This window comes from Podarcis pityusensis (genome assembly GCF_964106645.2).
Source record: "Podarcis pityusensis genome assembly, chromosome: 6".
NCBI classification, from domain to species: Eukaryota; Metazoa; Chordata; class Lepidosauria; order Squamata; family Lacertidae; genus Podarcis; species Podarcis pityusensis.
Genome location: NC_138030.1, coordinates 20,092,746 through 20,110,677, shown reverse-complemented (window position 1 = coordinate 20,110,677; position 17,932 = coordinate 20,092,746). Strand labels below are relative to the sequence as shown.

At 43.6% G+C, this 17,932-nt stretch overlaps 1 protein-coding gene across 2 annotated transcripts in view; it reads right to left on the bottom strand.

Annotated features, from left to right (window-relative positions):
• PREX1 (phosphatidylinositol-3,4,5-trisphosphate dependent Rac exchange factor 1) overlaps nucleotides 1-17,932 on the bottom strand; it is a 227,813-nt gene that overhangs the window by 21,524 nt on the left and 188,357 nt on the right. For both annotated transcript variants that reach the window (XM_081010985.1, XM_081010984.1), the window contains exons 20-26: nucleotides 16,488-16,624; nucleotides 13,748-13,913; nucleotides 7,118-7,305; nucleotides 5,800-5,961; nucleotides 4,437-4,647; nucleotides 3,340-3,616; nucleotides 2,849-3,052 (exon numbers count right to left, since the gene is read on the bottom strand). In XM_081010985.1, the coding sequence (XP_080867111.1) occupies nucleotides 2,849-3,052; nucleotides 3,340-3,616; nucleotides 4,437-4,647; nucleotides 5,800-5,961; nucleotides 7,118-7,305; nucleotides 13,748-13,913; nucleotides 16,488-16,624 (1,345 nt within the window). The remainder of the gene's footprint in view (nucleotides 1-2,848; nucleotides 3,053-3,339; nucleotides 3,617-4,436; nucleotides 4,648-5,799; nucleotides 5,962-7,117; nucleotides 7,306-13,747; nucleotides 13,914-16,487; nucleotides 16,625-17,932) is intronic.

The following is a 17,932-nucleotide window of genomic DNA, read 5'->3' as shown; positions in this document are numbered from 1 at the left end:
ATCAGACTAAAAAGGTCTCTTTAAAATAGCATTGTCTGCAGAATGGTTGGGTGGAATTTCTGTTCTGCAGTACAGGTGCCTTAGTTCCTTATTGTTGTGATCCACAAAGCACTGAATAAAGAGTATTTGAATTTTAGCTCTGGTATTGGATTGAAATCAATTGAGATGAAGAGCCAGTTCAAACTTGTTTGTTTTTTTACTACTATGAAATGACTCCACCCCCGCCATTAATTACCTCACATTGTTGGTGTGCCTGGCGAGAGGGGGAACTATTGGAGGAAAGCCTTGTGTATCTTGGCCTAAATCCATTTTGTATCCTCTGTATTGCTGGAGCCTAATTTAGCTTATTTGCCCTTCGATCAGCAATACAGAGGAGTGGGCAACTTCCTTGCATCTTTAGATTCCCGGGTTAGAACAAGTGGACAGGGACCAAGCTATTCTTCACTTGTCAGTTTTCACCTTTGGGGGAGGGAAGGGTACATGAATCTCGTAATGCCCTCATCGAAGGGCTATGATTTAGGCAGCGAAGAAACCTCTAGCTGGTTGGCAGCATATTCTGTTCTCTCCTATCCTTCTAATGTATGATCCAGAAATTGTTCCACTTAGGACACAAAACCACAAAGTCCAAAAAAAAAGCGCATTACTTGAAATCTCTTGTGAGATCTTCCAAACAGCAGAGCTGTGGTTAATTCAGTCTACTTCCATGTGCCTCAGACTGGTGCCTGCTGATCTGAGTAATGCAAAAAAATCCTGCTGTAGATGCAATCGTTATAAAGTCCAATTAGTCTGTGTTTTCTGTGGATTGTGTGTTTGTACACATAAGACAACAAGTTAACAGTTCTGCAAACAACAGCTGCAGAACCAGTCTGAAGCTAACAGGCGTCTACTCCTGAAAAACCCACAAAAGATTCCCTCTTCCCAGCTGCGATGCTTCACTGGATAAAGAGGGAAATTCTTCCCTCTGACCTCACCTGACCTGCCTGATCACTGAGGCCCTGCTGTAAGTTGATCCTGTGACTGACATGTGCACCATGTCAAATTGTTGTGAACTCTGGACTGGATGCACTTAAATTCGTACCGTGCAAGTAATGATTAGGGCCTGGCCCATGTCATATGTGCTCTACTGTACATTTGGGAACAGTCCTAAGTATATAAGGAGCGATGATCCATTTGTTAGCAGATTTTAAGCACAGAGTGCTTTTTAAAGAGAGAAGGAATTGGTAAGATTTAAAAACATTTGGATTTTAGCTTGTTAAGGCAGAATGAGATAAGAAATAGACCATGGAGAAAAGCAACTGAATTTGTCTGGGGTGATGGAATGCCCTTCCTATGAAGAGGGACAAATTCCTCCTACCCTGCAATGCAGATGTACTAAACGGTGAGAAGGTATTGCTAGCTAGTAGGTAGCTGTTGCTGTGAACATTCTGTGTCACTGAGGACAGCATTAGTCAAAATGCAACTATTTGGGGTCACTTCAACTCCCCATTGCTTTTCCCTTTATCCTGCATCACTGCACAAAACATTTAACTTTTGTTCAAAAATCTTACAAGTGGCCTCCCATATGGTAAGTCATACCAGAATAAAATGTGGTAATGTACAAACAACCAGCAAAACGGAAGGGCAATATATGGGTTATGATTCTGCTCTGTTATCAAAGTGCAAGAACCCTTTGAATAAGAATGTAAGATTGGTAGGTGTCTATATCTATAAGACAAAGGACACAATTTAAAGAAACAAAGGACACAATTTAATAAAGGTTAGCTGTGACTAACCTCCTAATTTAGCCATCATTAACATTTGCTGGAATGGATTCACAGATTGTGGCACAACAAACATTTTTCTTGTGATGACATAAAGAACTGTGCCAGCTAAAAACGCATCATCTTGCATGTAATAAGCAGTTCTAGAAGTGGTGGACTTTGGGCTCTCAAATTTCAGTGGAGCCCTGTGCGATTTGGCACCCCCTGCAGTACCAGCGCCCAGAACCGGTGGGACTACCCGAAAACTGCCTCTGCTTCTAGCTTAGTGCATGTTCTCAAATGCATTCATTAACAACTAGAACCTGCAATACAATTCTGTGGCATAGTCAGAGAGAACTGCTGCTCAGATCTCTTTGGAAAGGGAAATTTCAGTAGTCGGAAAGAGAAGAAAGGGTGAATTTTCCCCTGTTCCCCAGGGATTTCCCCCCGCTGTGCCATATAGTCTGCTGGCCCCAAATTTGAGCATTTCATAGCTATACGGGGCGGGTGCCGTTCTGGAGGACGAAAAAAGGGAAATGAATCCTTTTGCTTTGCTGTCCTTCTGAAACATCCATGTATAGAGTGGGTGGTTGTGGGGAGTTTTTAGATCTCATGGCCCACATTCCTTCCACCCAACTCACAATCTCTCTTCTCAAGGATAGTTATAACAAGCTGTCAGGAGCCCCTGGGTCACACATCTGAAACCCTAATCACCCCTCTTTCTACGACCCTTTTCATAACTTGTCAGGGGCTCAGACATTTCTCTTTCTCTCAGCTGCCATCATCACCCTGTATGCTCTTAGGATCTTGGTGCTAAGGGGCTTTATTCTCTGTCTCTGCTCTCTCGCTCTCTATAATTTTTCTTTTATTTTACAAATATACTTCTGGGGGTTCTCCAAGGATGCAAAAAACTTATTTTTGGGTGGTTCTTTTTTAACTCCACAACCCAAGTCTGCTACTAGATTAAGCCATCAAGCAGAAGAACATGAGCATTCTTGATACCACAGGTTTTAACAGCAGTATGTGATTCATTTGATGATACATGGATGTATAATCTTCTCAGTATCCAAGTGAAATGGCTTCCGAGCAGTGCGCCTCACTGAACCCACCTGTATGAGTCCCTGTAACTCATTGTATCGTGTCCCGAATCTTCCTGGTCCTCCTCAGACACTTTGAAACAAACCTTCTTCATCCCATGCTCTACTTTGTCAATATCGCTCTCTTCCGAGACCAAGGATGTGGCGGGCATCTCCTCCATGGAGGGAGGCTCACATAATCCTGCTGCTGTGGGTTCAGTAATGGTGGACAAAAGCCTGCAGATGTAGAATGTATCATGGTAAGAAGAAAAACAAGCCAAGGGCTCCAGGAGCCAGAAGTGTAATCTCTGCTATAGATACATGGGAACACCTGTAGGCTGAAGCTCTGTGAACCTCCCCATGCTTTTAAAACCTTAATCGGAGGCTCTGCATCACCCCTGCTCTAAGGCATGCTAAAGCTAAGCCAAGTAGGGCGTTGAGAGTTATAATTCAATCATAACTTTGATTCTCTCCCCCCCGACTGAGCACAAAGATTTCTAAAGGGAAGACGTTAACCAACTCACTTATTTATCTGAAAGACGTATTGTTTCATTTCTTTAACTGCTACTTCTAGTTTGTTGAAGAGCTGCAAGTAGGAGTCCTGTATTTCCCGATCTTCTTGCTTCAACAGAAAGGTGAGACCTCTCTCCTCCTGAGTAGTTCCTCCATTCTCTTGGCCATAGCAACCATCATATTGTCCATGTGGGTTGAGGTCCCCATTTTCTGGCGCCAAACATCTCCATGATGGTGCAGCCATGCTGGCTATGCAGTGCTGAGTATATGAGACTGGATTTAAGCTTCCTGTTAAAACATTTAAAAATGCTCGTTACAAAAAGCACTTGTCTTTAAAGCTTCTTTTAAGGAGCAACCTCAAATTCTTTTATATGTTATTTATTGAACTGTTTTCCAAAGGGGGGAAGATATAAGTGACAGATGGGAAGAAATAAGGAATTACAAAGAATTTCCCTGCCCCAGAAGACCCTTTGTAGTCATCGTAGAGCAATCCTTTAAAATTTACCAAAAGGTTAGAACTATGCTTATGAAATTTATTTACTTATCTGGAATTATCAGCAGGCCAATAGCTGTACTCAAGCCTGTCAAATTCTGTAAATACTGGGGCAAGAACAGCAGCCATGAGCTAGTCCTAGACCTTTGGCCTTCCTTTCCCTGTTGCCAGTATCTCAGTTGCTTCTTGTATTATCATAAATTGCCTCAAAGCAACATATTGTTTTAGCACAGACACTAGTGGAAGACCACTCTTGTTCAATTGCCCACTTACAGCTGCCAAGCCTTGCAGCCATAACATATTTGCATGGTGATGGATCTCTTGTTAAGTCTTTCAGGTTTCTTTCCCAGTCAATAAACCATCCCTTCGATACAGAAAAAGGGGGGAATTTGCTTAAGGCTGCTTGGCTGTCATGTGCAGCATGATAGTTATGTTCATCCCCACCCACCCTATTCCCACTATTACGCTGTGTCCTATGACAGAGTCAGATGTTCTCATAAAAACTTCAAAGGGGACCAGGCATCTTAGTAGAAGCATTCTTCTTGAATTTGGTCTTGAACAACAGCTGGGTGTTGCTCCAATGGGTATGCAAAGCTTTTAAGAGATAGTGAGCACCTTGTTCTGGATCTAGGCCGATAATAGAAGGCTTCCGTCCGATGCGAATGCTGAACGACCTAGCCACCGAGGTAGTGTTTTTGGGATACGACACTTCCATGAGGTTAATGTGGCAGTTGGTGGGGCAGAAATCCATGCTGCTCAGAGGGTGAAGTTCCATTGTGGCTCGTTTGAAGGATGGGCTCACCTTGGTTTTCAACTCATCTGCGAACTAGGGAAAGAAAGTTAAATGTTTCAATTGTACTAGCACACTAATCCACAATCTACTTGCCCCTGAGTCTATGCACTTATAAATAAATCAAACTACCTACCACTGCTGCTCCTTTTTTTTCTTATTTCCATCAGCACCTCCACCCACAAAAGAAAAAAATATATCTCAGTGGCCCTCTTTCCAATAATTCACAGCAAATGTATTTATTTAATAACTACATAAATCTATCTGGATTCAAGATGTTCACAGAATCCAGGAGAGACCAGAAATGATGTAGAAATTGTCCATGATAGCAGGTGAATGCTTACATCCCATAATGTAAACTGGGGCTCTGATCCAAAAGACTGTGAATGAAGCTGTGGGTTCTGGATATGTGCTACTCATTTTTTTATTTTATTTTTAAACCAGGATCACACTAATCAGCTATTTGATGAGGAGGGTAGATAGGATCCCCTTACTCCTGCTTCCTGTCTGATCTGCGGGCATCATATCTTGGCTTTGTAAAGTGAGCTGTGTGTATCCAGTCCGAGATGTCGGATTGGAAAGCCTGCTTCTGTGTGAAGAAGGCCCTTAACTAGATATGGTGCAAGTGTTTCACAATCAGACAGTGACATTAGTCTTTAATCTCAATAAAACCAGAAAGCCATCTAAAGTTTAAAACACATGACGAAATGCGCACCTACACCCAGCCAACCTCCTTAAAAGGGGATTTGAAATCTAAAGGAATAATAATAATAATAATAATAATAATAATAATAATAATAAATTTATTATTTATACCCTGCCCATCTGGCTGGGTTTCCCCAACCACTCTGGGTGGCTTCCAACAAAATATTAAAATACAATAGTCTATTTAACACTAAAAGCTTCCCTAAACAGGGCTGCCTTCATATGTCTTCTAAAAGTCTGGTAGTTGTTTTTCTCCTTGACATTTGGTGGGAGGATGTTCCACAGGGTGGGTGCCACTACCAAGAAGGCCCTCTGCCTGGTTCCCTGTAACTTGGCTTCTAATGGCAAGGGAACCACCAGAAGGCCCTCAGCACTGGATCTCAGTGTCTGGGCAGAACGATGGGGGTGGAGACGCTCCTTCATAAATGGATTGAGGCCATTTATGCTGCAGTGTCATGATGTCATTATGCACACTGATCTCACCTCTTGATAGCTGGCAACCCTTCTGCTGATGCTCTCCAACTTTGTGTCACAAATCTGCCGGCACTCAAATTGCGGCATGGTGACCACAGCATTGCTGAGGGACATAAGCCTTCTGCAGTTCCTCACAAAGAAGCTGTCATCTGTAGCAAAGGCCTCCAAAATCTAAAGCATTAGAAAACAATTACCTTGTTTGGTTGGAACACCAGGCCACAAACCTCTAAGCAGATGAAACATTGGAAATACATCAGCCAGGATTGCACAATTCCAAAGGCAAAAATGACAAGTGGGCAGGTAGACACGCTTCCTGGCATATTTCAAGGGAACACTTTGGAAAGGTAAATTGTAACGCAAGTGGTGACTCAAATTTTGTTCTTTGTTTTTGTGGAACCCTCATTCCACAAAAAGTGAGAGGGAAAGCCTGCTGTTTCTGTGGAAAGTAGACAGATTTCTAAGAATGTTTTGGAAGAGGTGGGGGTTGACTAACCATAATGTAGTAATGAGGTGTTGGATGACAGGTTTTTCTCTGGTGTGTCCACCCGCCACTGTTTAAAAAAAGTATTTGCCAGCTGCAATCTGCAGCAAGTGAGTCTCAACATCTCTGCAGCCATCTGACTATTTTTTGAGTTTCTTTAGTTTTACAGTTACATCTTCTTTTCATTACTATATACAATAAATCTATTTGACTTCCCACCCAGCGTTTCATGACAGTTCTTTATACATATTATTTGGCTGCATATACACTAGTTCTTCACCCAATTTTCCACACTCTCTTATCTTTTATAATGTCAACTGTTGGTCACAAAGCACCCCCTAACCTGGAAGTCATATTTAAGGTCCAATAAATATCCCACTAGGAACTCCCACTCACTCATCGTCAATTTGTCATCTTGGTTTCTGATTTCAGATGTCATACTGGCAAGCTAGGCATATTCAATTAGTCTGCATATCCGTTGTTCTTTCCCTGGGATTTCTCTTAATTTCCAACTTCTTTTATATACTATCCTTGCTGCTGGTTGTTGCATATAAGAATAGGTTGTGGGCTTTCTTAGGCAATTCATTTGCCATTACACCTAGAAGAAATGTTTCTGGTTTCTAAGGAAAGGTAAGTTTAAAGATTTTCTTTAACTCATTGTACACCATCTCCCATTAGGTTGTCTCCCGTCAGCAAAGGGTCCTTTTTCATTGCAACTGGATTTTAATAGACTTCAATATATTTTAACACATTTCTATATACATTTGTAACTCTACTGAGCTTCAGGGACAAGGAAAAGTGGGTGCCTGGTTGATGCATTAAAGAATAACACCGAATGGTATAAACCTTTGCTGTGAGGCTGAAGGACCCCTTGGGCTCAATGATCTTCTCCAGGACAAAGCTCCTGATCCCAGCTGTGCTGACGTATTCATACACGACGCCATGTTCCAGGTGAACATTGTCCACCGTTAGGCTAATAAGAGGAGTGTCTTCTCTGATGATTAATGGGGAGTCAAAAGTCTGAAGGGCCAATTCTGCAAACCAAAGTTCAGTCATTAGAAGAGCACAGAGATGGAGGAGGAGAAGAAGAAGAAGAAGAGTTTGGATTTGATATCCTGCTTTATCACTACCCGAAGGAGTCTCAAAGCAGCTAACATTCTCCTTTCCCTTCCTCCCCCACAACAAACACTCTGTGAGGTGAGTGGGGCTGAAAGACTTCAGAGAAGTGTGACTAGCCCAAGGTCACCCAGCAGCTGCATGTGGAGAAGCGGAGACGCGAACCTGGTTCCCCAGATTATGAGTCTATCGCTCTTAACCACTACACCACACTGGCTACACCACAAGAGCACAAGCTGTAGCATATCAAAAAAAATTCTCAGGATCCCTGAAGCAGCAAAAAAAGCAATTATGCACAGGAGGAGTGAGAACATGCCATAATTAAAAGGCCCTCTTGGCATTTATGAACGCTGCGATCTTACTGAGTTCATTAAAAATAAAAACAAAAACCACTTCATTTCATGGATGTGTCCACTTAGCACAAAGGAGGACTTGACCCTCAGGGTCCCTTCCAACTCTACAACAAATTACAGTCACAGGAAGAGGGTGGGTCATGAAACTACACATCTCAGGTGTCAAAGGCCACAGTAAAGGCGTGTGTATGTATATGAAGTACAACTCCCATAATCTCTGGCCTCATGAAACCTGGGATGTTTGGGAGGTGGATGTTTAAAACATTTGGCAGGGACTACAACGCTATCCCTGTTATATGAACACTTATTTGAGAGCGAGTACAACTGAACTCCAAGGGGCTCATTTCTGAGCAGGCACAATTAGGATTACACTGTCAATCATTCAGCCAAAGCACATGCCATCACACTGCGAGTCAGCCAAGAGCACACAATGCAAATATGAATATTCAAAAGCTTTTAAAAATGTGATTATCACTGATGAACTTTAAAAGCCCTCCTCGCTTCTGCTCAGTCAACAAAATTACTTGAAATTCTGGCAGTGATGCTTCTGCCAATTATAAGCCATCAAAAGCAATTTTTAAAGTCTTGCAATGTCTTGGGAGAGGGGGCGACACTGACAGGTAGTAGTAGACACTGTTACCATAAAGCACCAATGCTGCAGCAAGCAAAGGTTCTAGCAGCTCAGCCAGCTGCTTGTGGCTGGAAAGCCAGACAGGATGTTTGTGACTGTTGCCATGGGAACAAAGGGGCAGTCCATTCTGTACTGAGCACCGGATGTTAGCTCAGTGTGTGTGTGTGTCATATGACCCGTACTGGATGTACTTGGGAGGAGTTTTCTCCTTGCTGTTGTTGAGTGCAGACATGATTCTCTGTACTGATGTAAGAGGCAGAAATAAATGATGTAAATAGTTTTCTGTCTGCTTCTTTCCCCTCCCTGGGGACACCAAAGGGGAGAGAGGAAGAACGGTGTGTTCCTCTCATACATCTGAGAAGAATCGCCGGACCTCGCCTGCTTATCAGCAGAGGTTGGGAGACGCGGGGAGGTCGACAGGAATATCTGCCGGTGCATACATGTGGCACATTCCTCTGACCCAGGCAGAATTCCAACAGTGGCAGCCTTCGGATGGTTGCGATTCGTCGGACATCTGCATGAGAGGCTGGTGGATTGTCCTCCTCAGCTCCAAGGAGGAAGAGAAGCGTCTGAGAAGCCAGAGGCTCCACAGACAGCTGATGGAAAGAAGAGGTGTTTTCCAGAGCAACAAAGTTCAAGGTATGCTGCATTTCGGGCTAAAAGTGTGAACGCAGTTGGATTAATTCCCTGGTTCACGGAGCTGCGTTTTGGAAAAACAAAAGCTCCGGGAGAAGAGGCCTGCATTCCACAAATTTTTGTGGTTGATAAGAAGTCTTATTGAAATGCATTGTTGCTAGGTAACGGTCCTGGAAAGGTACTGGCAAAGGGGCTGGACTCTGAGTGTGAGCCTGGGAAAGCGAAACAAAATCAGAGAATGTTTTGGCTACAAGGTTTACGAGCTCTTGGAAGGGACTTTTCAATAGCAGCCTGAGTTTAGCTGCCAGGTGCAAAGAGCACAAACAACTTGCAGTTTGCCTGCGTGAGAAAGAAAAAAAACAGCTGTTGGATTTTGCAGCTTGTGAGCTGGAGGCTTGGCTTCAAGATGGATGCCAAGAAAGGGGGAGGTTTGCCTTGCCCTCCTTCCTTGACCAATGACAATTATTCATCTTGGTCTGTAAAGATGAAGGCCCTGCTGCAGAATCAGAGGCTTTTTGATGTAATTGAAAACCCCATCCCTGCAGCACCCACCGGAGGTTGGGAGTCACAGAATGTAAGGGCCAGGACTGCTATAATTCTGTGTGTCTCAGATGATCAGTTGGTGCATGTTCAGCATTTAGAAAATGCGAAAGAGGTATGGGACACGCTGCGTACAACGCATCAGAGAGATGCTGGTTCTTCAGCGTTGCTGTATTTTGAGAAATTGACCAATCTGAGACTTGCGCCTGATGGAGATGTTCAAGCGCACCTGACAGAAATGAAGTTTCTGCGTCAACAGATGGTGGAACGCAATTTTCGTCTTCAGGAGGAAGTGTTTTGCTTCATGATGATAAACAGCCTTAGCCGCACCTACAAGGTTGTTGCCAGTCAGCTTGGTTCCCTACCGGCCGCGCAGCTGACCGCGGAGAGAGTTTGTGCTGTGGTCCTGAATGAACACGACAGACTTGCTGCACTGGAAGAAAAAGACAGGGGGAGGGAAGAACAGAGTTCTAATTCCCCCACTGCTGATGCTACTGGAGAGCATGGTGTAGCATTGAGTGCTGTCCGATGCTACAATTGTGGACAGACTGGGCATCTACAGCGAAACTGTAAGAAGCCGCGCCAGTCAAGAGGAGCAAAGAGCAGCTCTACGAAGCCTCAGGCGTCAGGCAAAAGCCGTACCAAGTGCCAGGTGAAACCTGCAAAGGCTATGATGGCGAAAGGAACCACGCCAGATGTTGGGAACGCATTCATAATCGACACGGGCTGTACAAAACATTTGTGCTCGCACAGAGGACTGTTTTCGACGTTGAAGAAGCAAAGCTTCACTGTGAAACAGGCCAACGGTCAGGAGTTGGAAGCGACTGGAATTGGGACTGTGTATCTTGAGAGTCTGAACTTGACTATAAGCAATGTTTACCTGGTTCCAGAACTGAGATTTAATCTGCTGAGCGTGTCGCAGATTGCGAAGAAAGGACTGAAACTGTCCTATGATGCTAAAAGCTGCAAGATCTACAAAGATGGAGAACTGTTTCTTACTGCCAAAGAGAAAGATGGACTGTATTTGTTGACTTTTGATCAAAGTGATTACATGAAATGTAATTCTTCTGTTTCTAACGAAATCTCTCTTGCAGGGGTGACCAAGACCAGTGTGAGCACCAGGAAGGTGACTAACACCAAGAAGGTCGACAGAGCATTTCAGCGGGTGTATGCTGATGTGATTGGTCCTCTAGAACCATCTAGAGGCGGTGCAAAATATTACCTTGTGTGTGTGGATTGTTTCACAAATTATTCTTGGGTTTATATGATGGAGAAACCGCAAGAAACTTTAGAAAAGTTTCAGGAGTTTTGTGACAAGGTTAAAAGTATGCATGATGCTAACATTGATTGTCTTTTCACAGATGAGAAGCAAATTTTTCTGTTACAGAAGTTTCAGAAGTTCCTGGATGGAAAAGGGATAGACCACAAAGTTGCAGTCTCGCAAGAAGCGTGGAACAGGGGGGTCTGTGTAAAAGTGAACAAAGAATTGCAAAAGGGGATGAATGCGCAATTGCTGAGTTCACATTTGCCACATGAATATTGGGCCGAATCGCTAGCGTCCTATCTTCATGTGTGGTTGAGAAAAGTCTCAACAGAGTTGGGATGTTCTCCTTTTGAGAAGCTGTTCAATAGAAAACCTTCTGTTGCCTACTTTAAGGTTTTCGGGTCTCATGTGAGAACAGAAGCTCCAGGTGGAGTAAAGAATGCCAGAGGCATTTTTGTGGGTTATGAAAAAGGTCTCTACAGAGTAATTTTGTCTGAATCTGGTCAGGTGATTCTCACAAAGTTCCTAGAGAGTGCTCCAAAGCAAGAGCGGATAGTACAGACATTTCCCACAGGAAACGATGATGATTTTTCTGATGTCACAGATTACAGTGGTACTGACGATGACAGTGATAGCTCAGAGAGTTCAGTTGTAACAGTCATTGAGAGAAAATCTCACACAATGGATAGACCTTCACAGGTGAAGGAAGAACCACTGATTGCTACTGGTTCTCGACAGAGTTCAAAGGTTGAACCAGTGAGCACAGAGGATCAGAACCTCTTACGTAGGTCTGAGAGAGCAACAAAGGGTGTACCACCAAAGAGGTATTCAAAGGAGTTTGCTAACCTTGCATATGTTGCTATTGTAAACGACCAAGGACAGATTGAAGCTGTGTCTGAGTCAGAGACAAAGGCACAACAGAGAGGTGTTAACCAAGGTAATGCAGAAGCACTCATTCCTTGGAAACCATACAACCAGAGAGGTACATTGGTTAAACCAGTGGCGGGTAGTTCCAAGGGTGGAACTGAAACAACAGGGGAATGTTATAAATATAACAACTGTTTGTTTTCTTCTCAGGATGACGCTTTGCTCGCAGCACACATTGATACTTTAGGGGGAGTATGTTACCATAAAGCACCAATGCTGCAGCAAGCAAAGGTTCTAGCAGCTCAGCCAGCTGCTTGTGGCTGGAAAGCCAGACAGGATGTTTGTGACTGTTGCCATGGGAACAAAGGGGCAGTCCATTCTGTACTGAGCACCGGATGTTAGCTCAGTGTGTGTGTGTGTCATATGACCCGTACTGGATGTACTTGGGAGGAGTTTTCTCCTTGCTGTTGTTGAGTGCAGGCATGATTCTCTGTACTGATGTAAGAGGCAGAAATAAATGATGTAAATAGTTTTCTGTCTGCTTCTTTCCCCTCCCTGGGGACACCAAAGGGGAGAGAGGAAGAACGGTGTGTTCCTCTCATACATCTGAGAAGAATCGCCGGACCTCGCCTGCTTATCAGCAGAGGTTGGGAGACGCGGGGAGGTCGACAGGAATATCTGCCGGTGCATACATGTGGCACATTCCTCTGACCCAGGCAGAATTCCAACAGACACAACTGGTGGAGCTGGTTCTCAGACCTCTTAGGATCCTATTGAGCAAACACTCAGTGTCAATTTTAAAGCACATTTTAATTTCATTCATTATTTTGCTGAAATATGGTGCTATGCAACATCCTATTAAGGTATTAATTTTATTTATATTTGCATCCCACTCCTGCTTGAAGAAACTCAAGGTCTTAACACTATACCTTACAGTTTTATCTTCACAATAACCCAGTGGGAAAAGTTCGGCTAAGTAAAGCATACTTCCTTTCAAAGAGAAGCTACATAGGCAAAATCTCAAATGGGACTCAGATGTCTTAATACTCTCATCTCTTGCCATCTTGGTCAGTCCCCGTGTTGTAGCTTCAGCCAAATATAGCATTGTCAGTAAATAGAATCCCACAATCCCCTTTTCTCAATAACATTCTCATTAAGAATCCCACAGTTTAGCTAGAAGTCAGTCACATCCAATTTGGGGTAACAAGTTGAGAGAAAGACTGAGCTGGCATCCTACGTGGCACAAGGGATACAAGTAATTCAGTAAAATATAAAATAAAAACATTGCCCAGTGTGATATATGTCAACCACAAGCAAAGGCACTGTGCAATTATGTTGGGTTTGTGGCTTGACATTGCAGCTGCCAAGTCAATTTCCCTATAACACTGCATCCAAGGGCTCAGTGATTTTCTCTAGTGCACAGCTAAAGAGGTCAATAAAAACAGATGTACTGTTTTGGAGATAAAGTTTGTATATATGAAACCAGTGTGAGAGACCACAAAGGAGGAGATGCAGGAATGAAATTCTGCACATAGGCTTTTGCTTGCGGCATCCTGAGTGATCTACCAGATTCCTCACCCACTGACTCACACTTGTATAGCACATAGCAGGAAACTGGCACAGTCCAGGGAAATGCCCAGTCTCCAGTCCCTGTAATAGGCAAAGGTTGAATGGCAACCCTTGAAGACTGTCTGCTGAAGGCAAGAAAAGAACCCCTGTTCCAAATTAAACATCCACAGTGATTCAGGTATAAATTATTGTCTCTGTCACCTTGCCTTAGAAGAAAGGCACATCTAGCTCCCATTCTACTGATGTATCATACAAAAATATAAAACTACATTATAATGAACCAGGTCATTAGTCTATCTAGCCCAGTACTTCAGATGGCAGTGGCTTTTCAAGGTCTCAGGAAAGTCTTTCATAGACCTACTATTTGAGATCATTTCTAAGAAGGGGGGCCAGGAGGCCTTTTGCATCACCAAGCTATCCCTCCCCCACCCCAACCCCATCAGAGGACAGCTACGGATCACTTCCTAGATCATTTCCCTCATTGGCAGGGAATGTCTTACCTTCATCTTGCTGGCTGTCATTAAGGGGATCATTTTCCTCGATTGTAAAGAGATCTCCTTTACAAGATTCAGAATGACTTCCATTCAGGTATGAGTTGGAAGCTGACTGCCGAGCTCTGTCCTCTTCAGCGTCTTCATGCGTTCGGAACACCCATTGATAAAAACCCTTCCAAAGAAAGAAGGGATGTCAGAGAGACATTCTCCCAAGTTTCACTGCACATTGGCTTTTGGATGGATTTGCAGGTATCAGCAACCTGGTCTGCTCCAGATGTTTCGGACGAGCATGGCCAGTAATGAGATGAGTATGGCCAATGATGGATGGCCAATGGGGGTGATGATGAACATCAGGCAGATGAGAAGAATGATAAACAGGACCAGGAAATGTGAGAAAATCTCATTTAAAATATCTGAAATCCATATAGTTAGAGAGAACATCTGAACAGAGCAACCACAACCCCACCAACATAGAGCCAGAATTACTCAAGATCAAACACCCGGTGGAAAAGGAACAGTCTTCACAGCTCTGTGAAAGGCTTACAATATGGGGACCACATGAACCTCCAAGGGGAGGGAGTTCCACAACCTGGGTGGTACTGCTGATAAGGCCTGGTCCCACATGACTACCGACCATGCCTCATACTGAAGCAGGATGTGAAGCAAAGCCTCAGATGATGATCTTAATAACTGAGCAGATTCATATGGGAAAATGCAGCCCTTAAGATACTCTGGGCCAAAACTGTGTAGAGATTCTAACATGACCTTTGCAGCAAAAAAGGAGGCCTGGACTAATAGAAAGGGTTAAATCCCCACTCCCAACATTCCACAGTCCAGATCCACCTCACCTTCCCTCTGCAACTATTTAAATGCCCCTTGCTCCACCCATGGCTGCTATTCAAATAACAAGTCTGGCTCATTAAGTGCATAGAGGTGCTTAATGCATTGTCTGGTTTGACCCTGACAGTACCATGATATCCCTTTTTAATATAGACTCCTCCCTCTTCTGTGAGCTCCTTTTACTGTTATAAAGTAAAAGCTCCCACTCTATTTATGTAAACATATTTGGCGTGGGGTGGGGTGGGGGGAGTGGTTCTTAAAATACATTTTGGCAACCTGAAAATTATCTCTCTGTTCTTCAGTCCTTCTTCCAGCCACTTCTTGCATTGTGCAATCACAACATGCAATACTCACCGTCGTGCTTCAGATGTAACAGATTAAGCATGTACTACATTATATTTAAAACAGCTGCACATGTCCATTTCATTTCATTGTGGACGCAAGGTGGAACAGATGTGTGTAGCTGCTTCCAGCATGACGCTGCACACTGATTTTGTTTAGAACAGCAGCATCATTGAGAAGGTACTACTGAAGGCTGGGATACATTTATTTATTTTCTTTCTTTCTAATACAGTGGTACCTCGGGTTAAGTACTTAATTCGTTCTGGAGGTCCATTCTTAACCTGAAACTGTTCTTAACCTGAAGCACCACTTTAGCTAATGGGGCCTGCTGCTGCCACCACGCCACCGTCATGCGATTTCTGTTCTCATCTTGAAGCAAAGTTCTCAACCCGAGGTACTATTTCTGGGTTAGCAGAGTCTGTAACCTGAAGCATCTGTAACCTGAAGCGTATGTAAACCGAGGTACCACTGTATAGTGTTTTAACTTGGTCATCTTTACAGTAATTCTGTGGGACTATGACTTTACAGATGAGGAACTGAAGCAGAGAACTAGAGTGGTCCTGCAAAGCTGTGCCTGAGTAGGGATCGGGACCTGTCTTCCAGATCAGAGTCCACCAGAGTGCGATAAGTAAAGAGGCATTGCATTATCCCCCATCATTCCAAAGAATTTTCCCTCTACTCATCAGTTCCAGTCTTCTGTCCACAGACTGCTTTTTCTTCATCTTGTGGTCCTGATGAAAACTGCCTCCCTCCAATGCTGCTGTTTGCCCCAGAGGCAAACCTGATATGGGCAATAGCAGCTGGGGGGGGTGTATTTTCATTTTGACTGTAGCATGAAAAAATAGGCGTTAAACCCCCACCACACACAAGACAAATGCCCCACCCCATACCACAGTCCCAATTTTTAACACTTCCCCCTGTGGCTTCTCATCAAATAAGAAAAGTCAGTGGCATTAAATGCATACAGGTATTTCAGATATCATCTATTTTGGTCCTCAGTGAATAGAGATAGGTTTGAGAGGATTGTGCAGAAAAGCCCAAATATGACATTTTTTGTTGGGACTCCCCAATGTTTAGGAAACACTGGCCTATTGGATCAATTTAGTCTACCCATAGTTAGAGCCACAGCACAGTTTTTGGTTTAAGAGGGATGGGAGTGGAGTCAATTACTAAGAAATATAAAATGCACTGAATTTTGTGAGAAGAATGTTAGCATCTAGAGGAGAGAGCTCTGCTTTTAAAACTTGGATACAACAAAAGTCAAGAGATTTTATAAGGGGGAGTGTTCAGGACTCAGAACCAAATCTAATTTAGTACTTGGGGTTGTCCCTGCTAACTAGACAGAAGCAGCTTTTTGCCACCTGAACAGGAATATTTGAATCTAAGATAAATTTGCAAAGTTCTGCTTTCATGTGAATTCTAAGCACCCTCCCTCGTTGATGAGGGGATGTAAGTTCAAAGCACACTTATTCAGCAAAACAGTTGCACAAGAACATGAGACAGTGTTTTCTTACCCTCTAGAAGTATTATAAGAAAACAACTACCTCCCTAACCAGTTTCTCACCAGATATTCCTGCTGCCTGTTCCTGTATGCCGCAAAGTGCTCCAGAACCTCAGTGTAATTTTCATTCATCACGTTATTCCCGCTCACTTTCAAGACACACTGCCCTGGGTGAAGGCCCACAGCACTTGCTTCTGATCCTTAAGAGAGGTGGAGAGGAGAGGGGTTTAGAAAGCACGGCTACAGAGTAAGCAATAAAATAAACAAGCTATTTCTGGTCAAGTGAGTGGCGGATATAACAGATTTTCTGAAGCAACCCTAGATGGGACATTGGCTCTTCTTACGTTCTTCTAGTGTAAGCTGTATTATACCGAGTCAGACCTCTCCAGAGTTTCAGGCAAGGAACATTTCCACCCCTAACAAAATACGTCAGGGATTGGACCTGGGACCCTCTTTTCTACCCCTGAGCTACAGACCTTTCCCCCAAAAGGGAGGGAGAAAGGTTAGTTCTTTTACAAATGATCCTACAATCTGTTTAGAAGGCTAATCCTATACCCATCTATCTGAAACTCAATGGGACTATATTCTGAGTGACCATGAATCGGATTGCACATTGAACTACTTTTTGTTTTAGATTGTCTACATTCAATAAGTTTATACCTTGCCTTTCCTACTGACCGTACTTTACACATCATAAGACCAGTGGGAGCGGCAAGCTGGAACCAAATCTAGACCTTCCAATGTCAGTGGCTTTTTCTGGAATAAGGAGCCAGAAGTGGAGCAACGAAAAGGCCCTGCTCTGTTATCCAGACATAGCAGACCAGGCTTCCAGTATTTATTCCAGGCATACTAATAAAGAGGCAGCATATTGCCTGCTAATAGTAGAGATCGGTGCTGCAGAGATTGCAGAATAGTAGGGATTGACCTCTAGGTGCCTCTGTGCCTGACAAGGCCAGCTCCAGATCTGAAGAAGCCCTCAGTCAGGTTGACATCAGTGGCCCTCTACCCAGCCATGAGCTTACCCAGCAAATGGGGCTTGCATTCTGGTGCCAATACAAGCCCTGGCAGGATTTTGTTGCACTCAGGAGCTCCCAAGTAGAGCTGATCCCAGCCCAAAATGTGACTTGCAGTTGGTGCTGGATTTGGTTTTGAATGCAAGGTCCAATTTTCGGCAAGAATCTTTGCAGCTTGAATTCAAGCCACAGCTGCACAGCTGACTCTTTCTTTGCAGTTCTGGATTAAACTAAAGCCAAGGCCACAAATAAAGAAAAAAAGTATCGAAAGCAAACCTATAGTTCACTCCCAGTTCTTCCTTTGAAGTGACTGACAGGTGGACAGCCCCACCCACCCATCACATGGCCCACAGAGGGTGGGCCAGATGTAGATCCAGCCCACCAATCAGGTGCAGTTCCCCACCTCTGATGTGAACTGTTGAATTTAGCACAATCCACTACATAGCTTCTTGTTTTAATGTACCTTGTTAACAATTTTAAAAGGCAATTAGTGTT